Source organism: Trichosurus vulpecula, chromosome 2 (genome assembly GCF_011100635.1).
Source record: "Trichosurus vulpecula isolate mTriVul1 chromosome 2, mTriVul1.pri, whole genome shotgun sequence".
Classification (NCBI taxonomy): domain Eukaryota; kingdom Metazoa; phylum Chordata; class Mammalia; order Diprotodontia; family Phalangeridae; genus Trichosurus; species Trichosurus vulpecula.
The window spans coordinates 312640824-312664147 of record NC_050574.1 but is presented as its reverse complement, the minus strand read 5'-3'; the positions used below and the strand labels follow the sequence as shown (position 1 = coordinate 312664147).

At 37.6% G+C, this 23324-nt stretch overlaps 1 protein-coding gene across 2 annotated transcripts in view; it reads right to left on the bottom strand.

Moving 5' to 3' along the window:
- Positions 1-3370: 3370 nt before the first annotated feature.
- The window catches only part of UGGT1 (UDP-glucose glycoprotein glucosyltransferase 1), a 105231-nt gene continuing 85277 nt past the window's right edge, over positions 3371-23324 (bottom strand). For both annotated transcript variants that reach the window (XM_036742659.1, XM_036742660.1), the window contains 10 exons: positions 21677-21761; positions 19925-20013; positions 19380-19484; positions 16639-16723; positions 15160-15342; positions 13530-13690; positions 12762-12876; positions 10524-10640; positions 9769-9937; positions 3371-8567 (listed from right to left, as the gene is read on the bottom strand). In XM_036742659.1, coding sequence (XP_036598554.1) covers positions 8542-8567; positions 9769-9937; positions 10524-10640; positions 12762-12876; positions 13530-13690; positions 15160-15342; positions 16639-16723; positions 19380-19484; positions 19925-20013; positions 21677-21761 — 1135 coding nt within the window. In that variant the 3' untranslated portion in view covers positions 3371-8541. The remainder of the gene's footprint in view (positions 8568-9768; positions 9938-10523; positions 10641-12761; positions 12877-13529; positions 13691-15159; positions 15343-16638; positions 16724-19379; positions 19485-19924; positions 20014-21676; positions 21762-23324) is intronic.

Genomic DNA, 23324 nt, shown 5'->3' with positions numbered 1-23324 from the left:
GATGAAAATTCAGCAACCTTTACAGGGTGGTAAGGTAGATATTTGTGGTCAAGAAATCTTCCCTGGTGCTCATTTCATCATGCTACTTAGAAGACCTGACTACCTATGGAGACACTTTGTTTTCCTATCCCAATACCTAGAAGAACTCTATAGGCCTTTTTGCCAAAATTGGTCAGTTAACAATCGACAAGCCTTTTCAAGCACTTATTTTATGCTTAACTCACTCCCCTCTGTCCCCCCCATTAGTGCCTTGTCATGGTGGAGGGGCTTGTGTAACTCAATGAAACTACGAGCTATGCCGTGCTGGGTTACCTTAGTGTCATAGTGGAGAGTTCTGACAAAAGGTGACCCACTGGAGAAGAAAATGGCAAACCACTCCAATATCTTTGCCAGGAAATCTCCATGGACAGTACTAAAATGCATGATGTTGGAAGATAAGCCTCTCAAGTCAAGGGCCTGGTATGCTATGGTCACAGGGGCACAAAGAGTTGGAGGAAACTGGACAGTAAAAACAAAAGTGCTAAACACTAGGGATACAAACATAAGCAAAAGGAAAGATAGTCCTTGCTCTCAAGGAATTCCCAGTACAGGAAGACAACATATAAAAGGCAGATTTTTCTCTGAAAAATTCAACAAGATTTTCCAAACTAAATAATAATAAATGTTAATACTCAGTGTCCTCAATGCCAATGTAGCCATAAGGAAAGATGGTAACAAATAATTTGGAAGATATGGTTCTGGAAAAAAAGAAATGAGACCCAAGGCTTATAAACTGTTAAGATGCCTCATATCTACATATCATTAATACATTCTTCAAAAAGAGATTTAGGTGGCATTGTACATAACAAGGGGTGAGAGGAGCATAATGGTAAAGACCAGTCAGATGCAAAGCTGGGAAGGGAATGAAGGATGGCCAGCCTGGGCCCTAAATGCCCCACCCCCTCTGCCACACTGCCTCGGTAAATCTTTCATTTCCCTCTATTCCACTGCTAGGGCTAATGAGTCTCCTTTAAAAGAAAAAGAAAACAAGCTGAGTAAATTAATTTAGACAAAGGTAGTGCAGTAGAGTTGAAAAAGGATTGGATTTTGGAGTTGGAGGACCTGTATTTGAATCCAGACTCTGCTGCTTACTACCTTGGACAGTTCACTTCTCCTGCCAGTCCCTTGTCCTCTTCATCTGGAAAATGAATTAGACTAGATAACTTGTAGGGTCCCTTCCAGTCAAACTCAAATAGAAGTATCTGTACCTAAGGATCCCTGAAGGTCACATATTGACTTAGAAAACCACAAATTAACCTTCTCTATGCAGCAATGTATTCTTATTTGTTAAGTATTTCTTACTTACCTTTAAATCTGGTTCAAGGCACCTGGGCCACAGTATCTGTGGGCTGTGACACCTCTGGTCCATGGTACTCTAAAGTGGGAATCCTGATAGCCCTTAAATCTCCCGGCTGTAATTGTGCCTGTTTGTGTATTTTTTTTTTAAAGGAGACTCAGCCCTAGCAGTATGACAGAGGGAAATGAAAGACTTGATATGAGGCAGTGTGGCAGAGGGGTTGGGGGCAGCTAGGTGATACAACAGAAAGAATGCTGGGCCTGGAGTAAGGAAGACCTGAGTTTCAAATTTATCCTCAGACACTTGCTAGCTCTGTAACACCAGGCAAATCATTTAAAAAGGCGTGCCTCAGTTTCCCCATCTGTAAAATTGGGAAAATAATGGCACCTACCTCCCAGGTTTGTGGTGAGGATCAAATGAGATAATCGTAAAGCATTTAGCACAGTGCCTGGCACGTAATAAGCACTGTGTGCTTCTGATTGTTATAGACGGTTGGACCTGGTATCAGGAAAACCTGCATTCAAACTTGGTTTGCTAGCTGTATCACCTTGGTCAAGTCACCTAATCTTTCAGCCTCACTTTCAGCATTTGTAAAATGTTAGGGCTAGATTTGACCTCTGAAGTCCCTTCCTGTTCTAAATCTATGATTTTATGATTTCAGGCACCAGAAGGAAGACATTTTGGGGCTGAGGAGGTGTAGCTGGTCCTTCCTGGGAGTTAGCTCCCTGGGGTAGCTGCCATAAATTGTGCTTATTAGTCACAATTCTTTCATTTGTGTACTTTTGAGTCTCCACAGTTTTTATAGAGGTTCTCATCTCAAGTCGTTTTAACAAGTCAGACAGGAGCACAACGGGAATCCCAGGATTTGCATATCTAGATTATTAGTACATAAAGTCAGCCCTGGTGAGACTATGGGCTGGGAAGGTTCTTTGTCCACAGAATGATGCCCCTATGATATACACCTGTGTGTCGGGGAATGAACAGAACTACAGATATGCACCAACAGATTGGGTTTCTATTCTATATTCTAAAAAGAAACAGGATTAGGAATAATAAGCTAACTTGAAAACAAGTAACAATTTCTTGATTATCAAGACTAACTCCAGAACTAGTGAGGGTTTTTGAGTCATTTACTCCAAGCTCCTTGGACACAGAGGCTTGGGTCATTCAAAAACCTCTGACATCTCTTTCAACTCCAATTTTGATTTGTCAGAAATGGAATCCATAAGCATTAAGTACCTTCTATGTGCTTACTGGGGTTGACTGTAAAGTGTGGTAGTGCGTTTGCAGCTTTGAATGAAGCTATGATATTTGCTATTCTTAGGTAGAAAGGGATCCAGAAGCAGACCCATGGAAGCAGACCCCAACCAGATTTATTTCCAGGGTAGTGGGGACAGCTTGACATAATCAAGGTAACAGAATGATAGAATTTCTAAAATGAAAGAGATTTCAGGAGTCATCTAATTCCTGCTGCATCAGATCATATGTGGTCCTCCCTCATTGGGATGAGAGATGAGGGGGCAAGGAGACAATGGAATGACTAGACGATCGGGAAAATTGCTGGGCTTTCAGAAACTAAACAAAGTACAAATAACTTTGCAGATTAGTATCTTTAAGAATACAACTTGGGCACTTTCTAAATCTAGAAAGCATCACTGGGACAGAAACCCATTATATAGTTATTCCCCTAATACACCTGGAACCCAGCTATGAATGGAAAGGTGAAGAATTTATCTGAATCTTCAAGTGCATGGTACAGTAAAAAAAAAAAAACAAAACAATGTACTTGGGAGTCAAGAGACATGGGTTCTAATCATGGTTCTGCCACTAACTAGTTGTGGGACTGTGGTCAAGTCATTCAATCTCTTTGATACTCAAATGTCCTTATCTGTAAAATTTTTTTTAAAAAGGTTAAATCTTAAAAAAAAAAAACCAAAAACTGGGATGATTTGAAACTCCTTTCAGTTCTAGTATTCTGTGGTCCTAAGTGGTACTTAAATGTAAAGTGTGAGTGACAGGCAGAGTAGACAGCAGTTTTAAAGAAGGGAGGAAACAGTTTATTGTGTTGAGCAGGCCTCATTTGCATTACAGTATGAGGAAATTCATTTTCAATTCACTTCTGGCTGCAGCGTTCTGCAGACATTCAAAATCCCAAAGCTTGCTTCCAATCAAGTGTCAGCACCTGAACTCCGCATTGCATTAATTAAGAGAATTACAGTAAAATAGAATATTTATAAAGATTAAAAAAGTACATAGTTTCTTTAAAATTCTAACACCCTTTTTTCCCTTTGTACATGTTTGCCCCTTCATTACCACAGATTCCAGTAGCTGAAAGTAAATCTTGAGAATCTTTTGCTTTCTCCAAAGACTGCTAAACTGTCAACTTCTGGTGAATTTTGTTCACTCTACCCCTAATTTTTCTTTTTGGAGGGAATCATACCCTTATGTCAGGAAACTCAGATGGTGAGAAGCAAGGCAAAGCATAAATTAAACTTGGATTTCCAATTAGTCAATGTTAAAAACCATCTGGAATACTCTAAAATAGCTAAGCCAGTGTTATTATTTATGACAGGTAGAATAGGGGTGTGAATTTCATGTTACAAATCAATTTGTTCCTACTCTTAGCCTCTATGCTGTTGAGGTTGGTCATAAAGTTAATCAAATCAAAGCTTTAAAAAAATGCCCAGTGATAACACAACATATCTATAAGAAGCAACTAACTTTTACTATAAAATACTGATCAAGCTGGTCAAATACCCTATCTGTAACTGGGGTACAACTGGATTCTCTTCAGAGATTCTTGTTTGCAAAATTATTATTGATAATAGGTAGTTTAAATAGTGAAAAATATTTTGGGGGTCTAGGTTCCTGGAGGGGGTTTCCATTAAAAGGCACAATCCAAATAGAAAAACACTTGATGAAATCCTGAGAAACTGTTTCTTTCCTACAGTTTTATGGAAATTACAAGCATTATCACCATGTAGTATAATCCAGAACTTTTCTTATTCCAAACCTGTGATACTTCTACACCAACTACAGAATTCAAAGAACCAACTACAGACAGGAAATCCAAACGAATTCTCAATCCCAAAAAATGCACAGTGTTTTTTTGACAGAGTATGGTCTATTTGCTTCAACATGTACCAGATACTGGCATTACAAACACTCTGCTGAGGAATTCCCACCCTGCCCCCCATGTCAGATTAGGAAGCATAGATTGAAAAGAAAAATATCACCCCGGTCAGACTAAAGAAATCATCAACTACTTTGATGGTTTGGGCTGCCTTTTTCAATCAAATAGCTTATAAACTATTATTCCAGCCTTCCTATAAAGTAGTTCCACGAAATTTAGGATTTTAACAAACAAGTCACCCGAATGACAAAATGATCACCCCAATATTTAAGTGTGACTTTGTCCTGGGGTAGCAGACAGAAAAAATCCTTACCATCCATCATTATGCCAAAAGACTACTACACCAAGTGGTTTTTACACTTTACCAATTACTATGTTGCTAATATATCATCCAAACAAAATATCCCACGTGTTCCTAATTCTACTCTTTCAGACTAAAATGGATGTGGGCAAAGAAGCTATGTTAAAGTACAGAGATAGAACAGTAAACAAACTGTGTACAGCTGGCGTTTCAAACACATTGTGATAACCAGCAGCGTCACTTAGGATATGCCAGCCACCACCCTCAAACCAAACTGTCACCACTGTTTAAGTTGGGGAACTTAGGCCCTCTTCCTCAGGGAACTAAACTTGTACATTAATGATACTAATGACAATCATATTTACATAGCATTTTTAAGGTTCTATAAGCAAAAGTTGTTCAAAATCGGTCGAGTCCAGCTACTGATAAGGAAAGAACTATAGAGGTTAAGTGACTTATCCAAGGTCACAAAGGTAGTAAATGTAGCACGGGAGGGATCTCAACCCAGATCTTCTGCCTCCAAATCCAGCTCCCTCCACCATACCATGCTGCCTCTCAAACTAGGCCTATTGCCTTTACTTAGCCTTAGCATGTTGATGTGTAGGTAATGAAGGGTAATCTAGCCCAGTGGCTAAGGCAGCAGTATTTAATACATATATTACTGCATTCCCATGGGGTAATGTTGTACATCAGACAAATAGTGCCTTGCACAAAGTATTCGACCTTTGTTGATCTGATTTAAAAATGTACTCTTTTATCACATTTCAAAACTTTACCATTACTGTGGACAACCAACTTACTCTTGATGAAAGGGGAAGGTGGTGGCTCAAAGTCAAGTCAACATTATGCACCAATATGATATGCTCCACAGTTATCCCACATATATGCTGTATGCAGAGTTTTCAGATCCCAGTCAAATAAATACCACTGTTCATAGAACATAAGATAGTTATAAGCTAAATCATTTCTCTCCAGAACTATTTTGGAAAGAAAATTTTTCCCTTGTGGTAAAACAATACAAAAAATAATAAATCAATTCCACACAAATGTTGGCTTTTCCTTTTTTCAAAAGCAGCTGTTGAACATTTCTATAACTAGTCAGAAAAAAAAAACCACACTGAACACTATTTTCCTAACTTGAATGAGATTCAATGCCATCTCAATTTCTAAACTGATCTATTTCCTAACCATTCTGCCATAACCTTTTTTTTTTTGGTGGCAAAGTCAAAGATGACTTTATCCCATTGTTCAAGTAACAGTAACATCTTCTGAGGCATTGAGTATTAAAATATTTAAGCTGTGCTAACCAGCAAAAGAGTGATTGGTTGGGAAGAACAAAACCATTTCCAAGGCACCTTCTTGCATATTAGGTAAACTATTCAACCATCTTTTTTATAACAAGATGGGTTATCTAGAGAGGTGATAAGGATGCATTTGCTCTAAATGAAGGTTTGTACTTAAATCTCCTTATGGGAAGCAATTATTTCAAAAGAAAACTTGGCTGCAGGACACTAAAATGAAACCTGGCACCCTTAAATAATCTTCACGTGTAGATCCTCTTGAAAAAGTCATTACCATAAAGAAGTTTAAAAAAATCAGTATCATGTTTACTTATTTCCTAATGTCATACCAAATTTTTGAGGAGACATGGAACATATGTTTTCAGACATGATTTTTCTCCCTATAGAGTAGGTAACCTCTGAAGGCTAGATAAAATTTAATTGAAGAAGTACAGACAATCCTGCTTGTTCAGAGCAAGAGTGCTTAATCATCACTGTTCATAATCCTTCAACTACGTTTTCAGAAGCTCCAGGGGAAAGGGGGTATGTTGCAGCAACTGCTTGTGGCAAAGGTCTTGCAGACCTGAGTTTTGCTTAATTAGGGTTCAAGCCATCAAATTCTCTCCTGCTCCTATACATTTTAAGGGGTAAAAGGAGGGAATGATGCAAACAAAACAAGTGACTACAAGTCACTCAACCCAAAATGTTATTTTGAAAAGTGAATGGTAATTGCTAAATTCATTTTGATGGTGCAGATCCTTAATCTAACTTTTATTTCTGCACAAGGTTAGGTAATGAGCTATTTTAGCAATTTCCCAAATTTCTATAAAAGATACCTTTTACTTTTTAGAACGATTTCAAATGAATTCGTGACTGAAAATCAGCATCAGATTTGAGATGTCAGGTTTTTCATTTTAGAAAAAAAAATTTTTAAACCTTTTTTAAGCAGGTGAAATATGAAAATACGAGACTTTGCTGTGCTTTTAAGGGCAGGTTTGATAGCTCCTACCTCTCTTGGAAGAAGCAATATGCACAACAAGGTCATATTTACATACAGCCCAGTGAGATTCACATAAAGAGTCAGGAAGCTTAAACACTGCCTTGCTGGGTGCCCCACAGTTTATGCTGCCATGTTACACACGTGACCTATTTGTCCACAGGCCTATGGTCAGTCTCAAGAGAGAGAAAAACACCAGGATGATTTACGGCTGTATAAAAATTAAGACATAGAAGGCATTTGCTTAACTGGCCATGTTGAGGATTGTTTCATCTGATAATGTAACTACGTGGATCCAAAGTCTTTGTCTTCTCAAGTTTCATTTGCAGAGCATTAAAACAAAACAATAAATGAAAAGGAACACAAAGTAATGTGCAAAGGGATGACAACAATAACAACAAAGCTCTTGGGTAACAGATAATGAAATTTAGAAATGAGTCTTTGACAAAAATATGGGTATCATCACTCAGTCTATTTAAATAAAATCCTACTGAGAAGTAGGGTGGATGAGCTGCCCAGAAGGCCTTCAGAACTCCCTCTTAATCCTACTATTGTAATAACCTGGCATATGATTATGATGATTTCATGTATCTTGGTTTCTGTTAAATATATCAGCTATAAGATCTGATTTTTAACCCTGCCCCTCAAAACGAAATCAGAAACTATAAAAATTTAATTTATGAAACAATGAACCAAAAGGTTTACAGGGTTGGGGGATGGGACAACAACATTTTTATTTTTAAAAAGACACTGTGGTACGATCGGGTCATAAGAGAGAGTGACCAACTTGCAAGTATATGCCACCCCACCCCAACCCCAAATCACCCCCCAAAAATGCTGGGTAGCTTCCAAATGAATTTAGCCTTTGCAATGAGCCAGTCCTGAGGAAACAGACGATCTATGAGTTAGGTCTCCATTATACATCTGCTATTCAGAAACGAACAAATTTCTGTAAACCTCAAACCACACAGATCACATGAACACCACTCTTTCTCACAAAATAAAATCCATTCAGGGCACAGTTCTTCTCTACAGTACAGCTTGTAGAGCTTAGCTCCAGCAACAAACAAACACTGAGGTAAGAACTCGTGCACTTTGGATGTCCTGCTCCCCGTGACTAGGTATCCTGGGTGTGCTTTTGACTGAGGTGATGTGGGTCCCAAAGAACATGCATCTGCTCGTCTGCCGCTGTCTGCCTCTGTGATTACGGAACTGCTTCTGGAAGAAAGCCCCCGGAAGATTCATTCTCCAAAACTCTAGAATCTACAATCAGCTATTCTGCATCAGTATAAATCCAGTATAATCTTAATTCCAATGATCTGGAGCCGAAAAATTCATTTGGATACAGCAACCCAAAATTCCAGGATTTAAAAGCTTGGAAACATCCTCCTATCCAATTTATCAGCAGTTGTGTAGACATACCAGAAAAAAAAACTAGTATTTAATATAAAAATTGTCTTTCAAACAGTATCACTTCATTTCTTCCTTCAGGGATCATAATTCTACATGTGCTGGAAGCCCTGTGGAAAAGGAGAAAAAATTAAAATGAAGCAGGAAATCTAAAGTCATAATTACACAGATCTAGCACGTTCCTCAAACAGCATAATAAATTCTGATATATTAGGGAAATTCCCCCAATAAAAGCTACAGCTCATAATTTCTTGGTTTTGTTATTTAAATCTTTAAAAACAGGGTCCCAATTCTTTAGCTCAACTAATCAGCAATTTTAATTTTTGCATTTATACATCTTGATAAAATTTCCTTACAAGACCAAAGGTTCTACACAATAAGATAAAATTCAAAGGCTAAGTTTTGGCTGTGTATGGTATTCACTCCTTGGATTCAACTCTACCACCTCTATGGTTCCCTGGAAAAGCTCATCACCAGGAAATTCATCGTCCCAGAGAAGGCCTCAGCCTTGGAACTCAGTATGCTTCTCCCCCTCTGATAGGAGAACTGGAGGGTGAGGAAACGGACTCCTCCCAAGGCCTCTCTTCATTTTCAATTAATTAATTATTTGTTTTTAGTTTGCAGCACTCAGTTCCACAAGTTTTTGAGTTCCAAAGTTTCTCCCCCTTCCCACCAAGATAGCATGTAATCCAATGTAGGTTTTACATATACCTTCACATTACAAAGGCCTCCCTTTAAAGAAGGCCATCAGCTCAACCATCTCCTATCAACTGTACTCCCTGAATTCAATTCCACCATCATTATGACCCCCTCAGGTTTTCAGCTTCCTTTAGTGTTCTGTCTTTCTTCCACTAGACTGTAAATTCCTTGAGGGAAGGGTTTTTTTCTTATTTGTATCCCCAGAGTTTAGCACAGTGCCTGGTACATAGTAGGTGCTTAATGTTTGTGGAATTGAATTACATGTATGCATACACACATTTTTAAAGAACAATACTTAGGACAATTTTACATTAATGTGCAGAATTCTACTTAAATCCATTCATTACTGTCTTTGGGAAAACAAAGCGGTGCTCTCAGAGAAAATTTTAGATTAGGTAAATGCATCATTAAACCAAAGAATCAAAAATAGCAACAAAAATGATAATATCACATGTATTTATAAAGCCCTTTATTTACTCACATATAATTGCTGCAGATAAATAGGAAAATTTTCATTATCTCTAACCTCTGAACACAATGTTCTAAACACTCAAAAAGAAGCCCAAATCGCTTTTAAAAGATTCTTGTCTAAAGTTAACAGTTTAGGATTACCTTCTATGCTTGGTTCTTTTGTCTCATTCTCTGGATGCCTGATTCCCATTTCCTTTTCTTTCTGGAAACGACCCTGTAATTGTTTGATTTCGAGGTCATAGTCTTGCCACTCCGGGACAATCCGGACGGCTGCCTGCAGCTTTGGCTCTTTGGTCATTGGATTATTACACTGTGAATGATGGAGATTGGAATTAAAAAGAAGGGAACATAACATCTAGCTGAAAGGCTCAAAATATATGTAAGTTATAATCTAAAAAGTAGCTCTGTTTGGTCTTAAATATATAGAAGTTAAAATTGTGGGAGTAATAGGGTTACGATGGACTAGTCAAAAAGAATGAGGCTGTGGAATGGAGAAAGATAACAAAATTAACACAGGCAAAGATAATATGCTGAAGGGTCAGGAATCCAAGCCGAGGTCCTTTTTTCTGGGAAGAATGGAGAGCCACTTGGTTCAAATACTAAATCAGGGTACTGGTTTTAAGGATAGCACAGTTAGAACAGGATTCTCCCTTCTTCAGTAATGAATCAATTACACAACAATCACACTAGGTAACTGTGGCTCCTATCATTTCTAAACTGCAGGGAGAATAGTTATAATTACAGTAAGACAGCCCTCTCCATATTGATCTGTATTGATCTAAGTTATGAAACTATGGGAAAAAACTGATCAAAAATAAACAAATTTTGTATTAGAACTATTTAGCCTTATACACCATGAAATTAAAATGCAGTCATTACATCAATGGCAAGCTTACCAAATCAATTGTTTTTGCTTTTTTCTTGGAGGCATCATCACACCATGTTTCACACCAAAGCCATTCTTGTGGGAGTGACTTAATTGGCACCTGATGAATCATGTTATTGGGTAAATCCTGTTTGGAGAACAAAATAAAATTTAAACAATAGCAACCAAACTACTAACGGAGGAAAAACCTAAAAACTTCTGGACAAGTAAACAGCAACAGTGTTACCTGTAATTAACATTTTAAATGATCACCCAATTGGAGATTCTTAAGATTAGGGATGAAGGCTCTTAGAGATCATCTAGTCTAACTCCCTCATTGATGATGAAATTTAGAATCAAGATAAGTGAACTGTCCAAGGTCACAGAGTTAGTGGTTGAGCTGGCTTAGAACTCAGATTAAGTCTGCTCTGTCCAATGCTTCTTCCATTATACTACACTCGAAGGTAAGTTTGTTCATTTAGTAATCCCACCTTTAGATAGGGCCAAACTTAAATCACAAAAGAGACTTATACTATTAAAAAAAAACTCACCAACCCCTGGGGACACAAATTCCATAAAGTATCTAACAATACTAAACAAGTAGAAACCTAAAGTTTAACACACACAAACTACAGTATCTTCTCTGCCGAATTTTTCCTTTTGATTTAATTTGCCAACTTATAAGATATGTAGAGGTTTTTTCTGGTACCTATAATTTTGTTCTTTATCCCAAAGCAGCAATTCATAGTTTTTTGGTTGTGTTTTTAAAAAGAGACTTACAAGGGTTTGTCTAGTTTTCTTGGTACCAGACAAGACTGTACCCCATAACCCATATAGTAGAAGTTGTATTTGTCCTTTCTTTTCGGAGAGGACCATGGCATCAGGGAATGATGACACGACTTGCAGTTGACTTTGATTTGAGTGAGGGAGGGCTGTGCAAGGTCACCAGCCTCACTTTCTCCTCCAGAGCCATCTGGATCCAGTGACCAGATATTCATCAGGATGACTGGAGATGACCCAGGACGCAATGGGAGACCCTGGCCCTTTTAGGCTAAGGCCTTTTCGTGTACTCACTTAGAGTGAGGTAATGCTCATTCAGTGAATAGGCCTCTTTAAGAAGTGAGTCCAGGAATGGCCCCTTTAATTAGAAAAAAGAAAAAAAATCAAGCTGGGAGGGGAAGACCCTCAGGGTTGCTGTAAACTCAGTTCACTCTGAAGCTCACAGATTGGACCACAATAGGTCCCTGCCCAAGCTCCACTTAATGGCAGTATTCCGTGCCCTTCTGGCTTAGAGTGAATGTCAATGGTAACCATTTCTCTTTGGAACAGTAGTAGTAGTAGTAGTAATAATAGTAGAAGTAATAAGATTTACAAATAGCTTTCCTAACAATCCTGGGAGTTACTCTTATTACGAGTACTCTTATTCCAGGCTTACAAATTAGGAAATTGAGGTTGAGAAAAATTAAATGGCAGGTAAATTTAGGCCACACAGCTACTAAGTATATAGGAGTAGGTCTCTCCGGAATCCCAGTCCACTATCTTTACATTATACCACAGTGCCTTTTAGACCTATTTTAAGAGTTTACCGCAGTAAACTGTTTAATTCTCAGGAATTATTTTACAGAGAGAAATGATGGGAAGATATTGTTCACGTACCATGAATCACATGAGGTTTGGGATATTGACTGTAACACATTCAAAATGTAGCCTGACGGTGAGCAATTTGAAGCTAGTCAACTGAAATCAGATTCTACCAGAAAGTACAATATAGGAAAATTATGTTGAGGTTAGCAAGGAGGCCCCTAAAGGAATCTGATATTAATTAAATAAAACATCTGATATTATGATGATTGGTGTAGGTGAAAAGTGACATGGTATGACACGCAAAGTCATTTAAACTGCTGATGGACCATGTTCATAAAGCTTTGTCCAGCAGGTGAGATCACAAAGCCAGCACTCCTCTCTGCCCCTATCCTCCCAAGCTTAATTAAGTGACTTGTTCTCACCACATCTGAGGAGGAGCAAAAGAATAAACTGAGGACACCAAGGAAAAACTGTCAAGAGATAGCCCCCCCTGCTCTCTCCTACTCTCACCCTGTTCTTAGTTGAGGACAACTCAGGAAGTTTTCAGAAAGATGTAACATGCCTCAGCAAGAACTGTGGCAAAGCTTGAAGGGAGGAAAAGGCATACTTTAGCCTTGACCCAACATTTTAAGACCAAGCACATAGTTATAGCAGAATATATTAAACCACGAAAAAGATTACTTACTTGATCAAGATTTGAAAGGCTGTTGGGATCCTGACTCAGCCCTTGGTACTGTCCCCGGAGTCTGTCTCCAGCAGCTATCTTCCTAAACTTCTTCAGATCCACAACATACAGTGCACTAAGTACAGAAGACCCAGCTGTTAAAAGCCATGGAATATGTCAGAAGCACCAATTCACCACATTCAAAAAATAAATGGCTTAGTGACCAAACATTTGGACTTTGCTTGTGAAGAGCACAGATAGTCTCACCTAAGCTGAATTCTCACAGCGGAGCTATGGGTCACAAGTATTTACTGTTTCAAAGGGGAAGTTATTATTTCCAGGAGAAAATAAAAATAATAATAATTCCAAAAATAAAAAAAAAATTCTGTCACTCTTAGTTCTCATTGCCATCACTGTTGCTTATCATCGTTGTCAAAAGACAACAAAACATCTGATCAAAGATTTCTAGCAAGCATTAGCCATTTAGGTAATAACTATTGTAGTTAACTGAAACATAACTGCTAGTCAAAGGTCAAAAGCATCTTGCTGACTGTCACAGTTGTTACAATATTGCCAATTAAGAATCAAAATAGAAAGTAATACAGTAATTCCTCTGATTCAAGGACAAAATGGAAGGATACTGGTTTCATTTTCCTACAGCAATATTTCTCTTCCTTCACATCTCCTCAAAAAAAAAAAATTTGCTTAGTCACCCTTTTCTAAGAAGAATTAGTATAGTAGCAGGTTCAATGGTGATTAAAAAAATATGCAAAGTCACTTTCTCAGTACCTGATATGGTATTTTCGTCCAGATAAATGACTGGCCCAGTAGCCTGACTTCCAGAACCTGTACCCATTCATTTCTTTGCGGCTGTCACAAAATGGAGTATAACCATAAGGGGCACCGTCCAAATTGAAATCTCTTAATTCCTTCAAATCTGTTCGAACAATCTTAAAAAAAAGGAGGCCAAAAATTATGTCTAAAAACACGCCTATAAAGCTGGTACAGACACATAACAAGTGAGTATTTTTGGAAGCACAAATAATCAATATTTGCATGAGCCATAAACAGTTAAAAACCACTCCACAGTAAAAGTTTTAGGAAGAAAAAATGAAGGAAATTAACCTGTGGGGTTCCAAAGTGCTATAATAAGACATACATTTTTTACAAGAAGCCGTTCACTTTACCATGTGAATTCCAATAAGAATTAGACCCCACCAATTCTAAATGAGGGAAAAGAAGTTTGAATTACTAAAACATCAATATTATAGAGAAACTGAAAATGAAAGAAACTTTGCAACTTTCAAGCCTGTAAAATATTTCTGATCAGAATAAAAAGAATTGCCTCATGTTAGTATATAAGTTGTTTTGAAGTCTTTTTGTTTGTATATGCCAAGAGTTCTTAATATGGGGTGCATGAAATTATTTTCAATCTTTTCATAACTATATTTCAATATAACTGTTTTCTTTTGTGACTGTATCTGTTATGTCTTTAAAAACATCCTGGAAGGGGTCCATGATATAAAAAACTTTAAGAATGCCTGGAATATGCTGTGTCCTTAAGTAGACTACAACTTCTAGAGGGTAAAGACTCCATTTTTTATTTCAAGACCGACAGTGGATTTTCTATATATACTGACCAAGTTTCCGTTATTTCCTTTTTTCACACCTCTGGCCTCTCCTTCTTAATCAGTAACTCAAACAGAAAGGAAACTACATTAGCAAAAGGGGAAGGGAGGGGAGAGAGGGAAGCCTCATAGAGGGTGAATGGGAAAGAAAAGCTCTATTATCTTTAGCTCTAATAGGTTAATGTAGACTGGTGGAAGTTTTCAGAGGATATAGCAAATTTAAAAAATGTTATGTACTGGGCTGTACCAATAAGACTCCAAAAGATGATAATGCATGTATTTCATTCACAATTTTAAAAATAATCTGATTGAAGTATACACTAACCATTGTGGAGAATTCAAAATCACTCACTATTCAAAATTCAGCTTTCCTTAATATGATAACTATTTTCTTTCATTTTTAGTTTCATTATTTTACTAGCAAATACTCTAATAATATCAGATATATTATTTGCCAAAAGCCCCTCCTCCGCATGTTGTATGAGAAAGGCAGGGGGGTGGGGTGGGGTGGGGTGGTTAAGGGCGAGGTTGGTAAATAATAGTGCGTTTGTTTTCCTTGTCAAAAATTCTCTTTGGTCTGTACCCTTTAATTGCTATCCAGAAAAATCCTCATTCTCTATAGATTATCTGCATCATTTATCAGTGCTCAGCAACCCAGCTGGGTTAGATTAGGTTTTCATTGTCCACACAAAACTTCTCCTTCACTAGGGTAGATAATCAGAAGGTGGTTGTAAACACCCTAAAACTCTTATTTCTTTCAATTTACCAAAGCTGGGGCCTCAACAGCTTACCTGATCAGCATCCACAAACAGGAATTTGTCAACAACTAGTGGGAAAAGTACATCCAGAAAGAGAATCTTGTAGCCCCAAATGATGCGCTGCTTTTCTGTCTGCTGATGAAGCCACCGAGGCCATTTATATTGAACAAGCTCATACTGGAAATTGTATTCCTTTGCCATGTATGGGATAAATTCCTTTTATAAATAAAGGAAACATATAGTAAGTCATTTATTAGAATCCAGCAAATGTATGGCTATTACATGGGTAAAACACATTTAACCAAGAGAACTGTCTTCAAAAATACTCCTCACCTTAATCCCCTAAAGTCATCAAGCAGACCAATTTTGGTCATAATTTGAAATTATGGAAATATCTAACGATTCTGAAGCCTTTTACATAAATTCCTTTAATACTTTAAGGCTGTACCTTTCTTTTCCCCCCAGTAAGGGTACTTCCTCAATTAACATAGATTACAAGCCTTTTATAGTAGGCCATCTTAGTCTCTACAATTAAAAAATTCATCACCTTGCGGCTAATCTGGGTGGTAAGTCAGTTCTCAGAGAGCAGACATAGTCTTTTATAAGGCTTTATATTTAAAGATCTGCCAGCTTAGTAAATTAATGCAAATTAAACTTAAAATGCTTATTTTTAGAAGAGTTATATGGTTGAGTGTAATTTAAACTTAAAGAAGGCATTCCACACTGGGAGATGTTCCAATCTTATACTTCAGGAAAACTGTTATTTGAATGGTTTCGATAAACGTTAAGTTTACCCTAGATCCAAGTCTGGCCAAGAGAGAATTATGTGGCATTCCACATAATTTTTGATGTGGTAGTAAATGGTCATGAAGGTTAGAAATGGTAAATTGAAAACAATTTAAAGTTCACTGGCACAACTACAGAGGTCAGATAAGTAAGTTTACTTTCTATCTCCTGACATAAGAGTGATACAACAGAAATGCAGATATAAATTTTCAGACATGGAAAATGTGTGAATTTGTTTTGCTTATCTGTTACCAAGAAGGGATCAGTAAGGATTTTAATGTTGGAAGGAAGAGGGTATAGGTTAGGGAATTGTGAAGAAGGTGGACTATTAATGATGATGCTCCCTAAAAATGATGTATAGAATAAAACAGATGGAGGTTCAGAGCAAGGCACAGACAAGGAAGATATCTTAGAAACAGACACGCTGAATTTACTCTCTGGGTTAAAAATGAAAATAAGTTGAATATAATGGAAAATGGTGGTTTCTTATGCATTCTCTTTTTCTGTTTTTTGTATATGGAAATGCTCCTTTGGTGGGGGTTCTAGCAGAATGACAAAAAAGTCAAAATTAAAGATAAATAAACATAATTCACTGGCCAAAATACCACCCTCCCCCAAAATCATGTTCAAAGTAGGTAGAGACAACAGAAAGTAGGTAAAACAGCCCTTGGAGGTTTAGGGGTATCCCTGTTACAACAGTATTTAGCCTTTCATTGATGAACAAACCTTGAACGTAGGTGACAAGTAATTCTTCAAGAACCAGAATTTCACAGGCGTCTTAGTATTTTTCAGAACTGAGAGCATCATTATACTGTCAAACAAAAGCAAAAAAAAAACAAAACCCAACAAAAAACACTTTATATTGCTTTTGACATCAATACTATCAACTACCATTATCTAAAATAGACCACTAGACTTTGTACTAGGTGGTTATTTGAAAGCTCAGTTAAGCAAAAGAAGACCATTATTTAACCCAGAAAGCCTCCTAATCCCCCTATTAAGTAACATCAGACTGAAAATTACTCTTACACTACACTAAACCAAATAGAAACTACCACCCAATCAAGTGGATAACTATTTTTTCCACTAAAAAAACCTCTGCAAATCTATTTGAATCATGGTATACTTTAAAAATGCTTGTTTTATTCAAGTGGGAGGAAGAGATGTACAGCACAATACAAACATCAATCTCAGTGCCAAATTAGCAATTATCACAGCAACCACACTCCACCAGATAAAAGGATAAAGCCACAGCAGCTTTTAGGAATGACTCAAACAATAGGCAACCACAACACACACTTCAAAAGTTTGCATGGAAAGAAGACTGGAAGGGAGCCAAATCTCCCACTCATTTGCATCAATGGAGAGCTTTCCCACATGGCTTTATACCATTTCAACTTCCAATCAAATCTCATCAGATGTTTAAAGAAAGTCAGCTCACAAACTTCAACAAGATTTATTTTTTAACTGTTCAATTCAATTCACTTCTTTGGCTTCAGTTTCTTCTTCTGTAAACTGATCCATTATACCCCTTTCAATTCTAAAAATTTCTGATTCTCTTCTATGAAATTTAGCTTTTCTGAATAGCTAAAAGGTAATGAGTAGCACTGGACAATATTCTTGTCAGCTACAAAGTGAGAAAAAAGAACCCAAAGAATACTAAGCCTCGACTGAGGCTAGTGGCCTGAGTTCAGGTCCATTTTCTGACAGTTACAATCTGTGTGGCCTGGAGGAAGTCAACTTCTTTTCTCTGAACTTGTTTATTCATTCGTAAAATGAATAGAATACTTGCATCACTCATCTAGCAGGGTTGTAATGAGGAACTTGCTCTATGGTAAGCACCATATAAATTATGAACACCCCATGAGCCAAAGCATATTTAATACTTCAATGATCTGTAACTAGCTTGATACTGACACTCCCTCCACTTCCTAAGGGTGAAAAATCTGATCACTCTGGGGTCAACCCAATAAGAAGTATCTATCAACCTGGTTAAGCTAGTCCTGGCACAACAGACATCTTCTATTATCAGTCCTGTTCAAAAGTCTTTCCAGTTTGATGAGATGGATCAGAACTTACATTCTAACATTACAGTCTTCAGGAACCCCATGTTACCTCCATGAAGCAATATGACATCAGAAGAGAATTCTAGTGGAAGTATTATATGTGTTATTATGTCTTATTAAAGAAAAGAAGGCTTAAAAGATTCTTCCAGTAACATTTTGATCACTTTCCAAGGCTTATGTGTTCTAATTAATGCTCTCCTAAATAACAGTCAGGCACATAGAGAGAGGTCAACCATTCTCCTAAGTTCTAACTACTATCAACTGCCTTTTCCCATTCCCTGTATGCAATCCTTCACACAACTTAGGCTATGCAAGACAAGGAAATACCATGTGTAACATGTCTTGGGCCTCTACTTCCTATTTTTAGTCTACACTTGGTAAGCAGATACGTTAAGTGCTGATGTAGTTATAACATGTATATAACTACATATTTACACTTCCCCTTACATAAAGCACTTCCAAACAAATAAAATCATGTATCACTGTGGATATTAAGAATTAGGAAATGTTATAGATCATCTAGGCCCATCTCTTCATCTCATTTAACCCTACCTTAAAATTCTTTGACATTCCCAAGTCTACTTAATCCTTATTGATAAGCTGATTCACTTTTCTTGTCTTTTTTTCCCTTTTTTTCAGAGATGAGATTCAAGTCTCTGAGTCTGGCGAGGCTCCAAGCCTTGTCCTCTATCTATTGTACCATAATCACCCATTCCCACCCTCCTCATTTGAAAGAAGAAGAAACTGAGGCCCAGAGAAGTGCTGTGAATTGATTACAAGAGGCTTAATCTAGTTATGAATTTAGGTCGTCTGACACCAAATTCAATCTTCTTCTACTACATCACGACGTTTATCATCCAATAAAGAGTTGGCAAATGAAGTGGTGGAAAAAGGCTCCACCATGAATCTAAGTAGTCTATTAAATGGTCTTATACTTGGTTCTCACCTCCACTTCTTAAGAATCCCTAATATCTTTGAAAGCTCAGATCAGAGACAACCTCTTACATGAGACATTTCCTGATCTTCCCAGTCACCAGAGCAACTTGCCATGCGTTTGCTTTGTATGTATTCCAGATAAATTTTTATGTGTACAAACTGTCTCTCCTTACACAAAGTAAGCTCCTTGAAGGAGGGAATGTTACATTTATGTCTTCTGTATGGCTAGTGCCTAGCACAGTGCTTAATACATAGGTGCTTCATATCAGACATGAAAGAAAAATTTTATGGTCTTAATCTCATAGTGTTTTACTTTACAGAAACACAAAATACTAGTATCATAGAGAACTGAGAGGTCATGGAGTCCAATCCATTCCCTGAATCCCTTCTTCAATGTTCTCAAAAGAATACTGAGATAAATCTATACACATACGTACGTACACACAAAAATCTGAAAAGACTAACCGGAGAAATCTTTCATACAGATGTCCAGATGCTACTGAGAAAATATTAATTACATCGTCTTTATCTGGTTTTACTTCTTCAGTCTTCTGACCCCCAGTAAAGCCCCTAAAATGTAAAAATGGAGAAGAAGCAACAAAACAATTAAACTGCTGGTGTAGACATGCAATATCCAAGAGAAATGATAAAGATATAATGCCATTTAAACGTGCTTTCCTATTCAACTTGCTTCTGGCTGGAAGGTTTCAGAATGGAAAAAATACTCAAGGGGAAAATCTCCTAGAAGGCAGAAATCTTCCAATATTAGAATAAACCATATAAACGAGTCAGCAAAGAGGGAGTTCTCATATGTCTCAAATAATCTTATGAAAAAGAATCTAATCTAGTGGGAAAACATTAAGTTACCCTACCTATGTCCTAAAATTTAAGAACAGACAAAGAATCTAAAAGGTTCTGTAATTAATAGTAGTTTAGTGTATTTGAGTAACCTGCTTTCACTTGAAAAGAAAACCCCTCAAAAAAGCAGAAAAAAGAGAGGAAAAATTTACCACTTAAGTGACTCCCAAAATCCAGACTCATTCTCATGATTTCCATCACTTAGTAAATCTTCATTCATCATGTCTGCCTTCTTCTGAACCTGTAAATATAAGCGCATTATCAAAATTACTTAATATGTCTGTAAAGTAAAAAACTGATAATCATATTTTCCCTGGAATAATTTCTATCTATTTACATGAAATAAAAAGTGCATTATAAAGCACTGGCTACTACCTATGATAATTTGGTGAAATAAAAATAAAAAGGGCTTTTACCTTGCAACAATCGAGATAACACAGGGCTTTGCAAACCTTAAAATTCCATATAAATACTAGCTGCTATTGTTATTATTGTTAGTGTTAATACAGGAAGCTAGCTGTTGTAGTGGGCAGAGTGCCAGACCTGGAGTTAGGAAAACTTGAATTCAGAACTGGCTTCAGACACTTAATTTACTGTGTGATCCTGGGCCTCAGTTTCCTTATCTGTAAAGTGAGGATTACAATAGCACCTCACTTCCTGGGATGATTGCGAGGATAAACTGGGAATATTTGCAAAGCACTTTGCAAACATTAAAACACTACACAAATGTAAGCTATTATTATTTTTATTATTCCTAAAAATGATTTGAAGTAAAATTAAAAGGTCAGTTGTTTAAAAGAATATAGCTCTGGGCAATTACACCTCGATGAAGCATCCCAAAGTCTCACATCCTAAGCACCACATGTTATGAACCGGCTCTCAACTCTCTTGGTCTTAGCTTGCTCACTTATAAAATAAGGGTATCAGATTAGATGATTTCTGGGGTCTTTTCCAGCACTGAAGTTTTATAATAAGAGTAAAAATAACAACAATAAAACATAATGATAATAACAGCTAGCATGTATTTAACGCTTTAAGAGATTTGCAGGTTTCTTATCTTTATTCTCTTGTCTGATCTTCACAATCATCCTGTAAGGTGGGTGCTATTTGTTACTCCCATTTTGGAAAGTAGGAAAATGAGGCTTAGAAAGGTTAAGTGACTTGCTCAGGGCCACATGGCTAATAAGGATCTGAGATGGGCTAAGAATTCAGATGTTCCTGGTTCAAGGTCTGGCACTCTGCCCACTAGACCACCGAGCTGCCTCTCATTTCTCTGCACAGTGACTTGCATGTAGTTAATTCAATACACTTAAACCTCAAGTGAAAACACCTCAACAAATTGCAGTAAGGCAAAGACTTCACTATTTTAATGGATCCATCATGCTCTTATTGATGTGGGCACTTCTTCTATCACTATACATTGCAATCTATCCACAATCTTTCATTCTGTGAGAGTCTCATCAATGACCTCCCATAAATTCTCCATTGAGGACCTACTACTCAAACGGCTAAAAGTCTTCACTAAGTCTTTTATGATCTCGTGAGCAGCAGTACACACCAAAGGCTATCTGTTATTCCTCAGTATCACTACATGGAACCAGTTCACCTCCTTTTCTATAGGATAGTCAAAGACTTTAAATTTACAAAAGAGGGAAACTGAGGTACGGTTGAATGAAGTAGCTTGTCTTAGGTGAGATCTGGGTTGAATGTACTAAATTCACAATGAACGTCTCCTAGTTCAAGCAAAAGAATGCCATCTACAGTATTTCTGCGGTTGACTTATGAGCGCCTGATTACAAGACAGAGGTCAGTGCTCAGCTATTCTTGTCACGTGCTACACATAACCTCGTGCCTGGCTCTGAGAGCTTACAGGAGAATGGCTATTTCCAGTTCTTCAAACTCACCTTGACTTTGATGATTTTGCTCTTAAAGTTGTTGAGAACAACCACAACTTCATCAGCATCAGGGGGAGAGTCTGTGCCATCGTGGCTTAAAAAAAAAAGAAGCAGTTAAATACGGAAACACTTTCAGAAGACAGAAGCACTGAGAAGGTGTCAAGGATTTCCCACCATCTTAGCATCTGTACAAGCCCTCTCCCCATCTCTGCCTCCTGGCCTCCTCTCCTGGCCATCCTTCCAGTCCCATGGAAAATCCTGCCTTCTAAAGGAAATCTTTTCCAGTCTCCCTTGATGCTGGTGCCTTTCCTCTCCCATTATTCTCAGTTTCTCTTGTTTATAACTTATCTGGTTTTTAGATTACAGATTAGACTATAAGCTCCCTCAGGACAGGGGCTATATCTTTCCATTCCCAGCACTTTAGCACTGTCTGGAACATTGGTTGTTGTTGTTGTTCAGTCACTTTTCAGTTGTGTCTGACTTCATGACCCCATTTGGGGTTTCCTTTGCAAAGATACTGGAGTGGTTTGCCATTTCCTTCTCCAGCTCATTTTATAGATGAGCAAACTGGGTCAAACAGGGTGAAGTGACTTGCCCAGGGTCACACAGCTACTAAGTGTTTGAAGCTGGATCTGAATTGAGGAAGATGAGTTTTCTTGACTTCAGGCTACTGTGCCACCCAGCTGCCCTGTCTGGCACATAGAAGGAGCTTAATGGATGCTTGTTGACTTGACTTGTCTAATCTCTAAGGTCATATTTCTTCTCCAGGCTCCCAAGGAAGCCACCTTTGGTACAAGACAAGCACAACTGTTCTTATTAATAAGCATAGCAACAAATGCTGTACTATAATAACCTGATAAGAGACAGTGAGTCCAAAGAGTCTAATATGGATTTAAATACATTAAACAAACTTGTCATATTTGATTAGGCTTACTTCACTTCTTAATGCCATGACTGGTAAATTACTTGAGTGGGCTGCATTTCCCAATTTTGTTAATACATACAAACTATCCTCTTGTTTGACTATATATAGCCACCACAGGATGAGCACTAAGAAGTAATGTGATGTTTGTACTACATAATAGGAAACAAAATATGGTCTATGCATGGGTTCACTGAGGAAGGAGGAATAGGGCTTGGATTAAGCTCCATGTATCTCAAATTATTTTCCTTACTGTCTTGTCTCACTACCCAAAAATTCAACCCTTAGAAGTTTTTCCTTGGGTTAAGCTAGTTTCCAAAAGGATGCCATCAACACAAGATCAAGCAAGATTTTAGCCTATATACTATTATCTAGCACACAGACAGACCCTGAGGAAAGGGTACAAGGTGCAGGAAAAGTTCCTACGGGTGACTGAGGGTCTACAGCAGGAGACGCTGTGACTAGATGTGAGCGAGTCCTGGTGGGGCACCCACAGTAGGGTCAAACCTGGACAAACGAGGGAGAGAATGAAAGCTCCAGTTTTCCTGTAGAGAGTAAGAAGGGCAAAGAGAGACAGAGAAGGAAATAGCAAAAACAATCAGAAGGTAAACTTTAGGCTTTTTCACAATTTTTATGTAGGTCTGGTCCTGAACTTTTTAAAAAATATGAGGTAAACATAAAATACTATATTTAGGATAATCTTATCCTTACTGCAAGTCCCAAATACTATTTTCT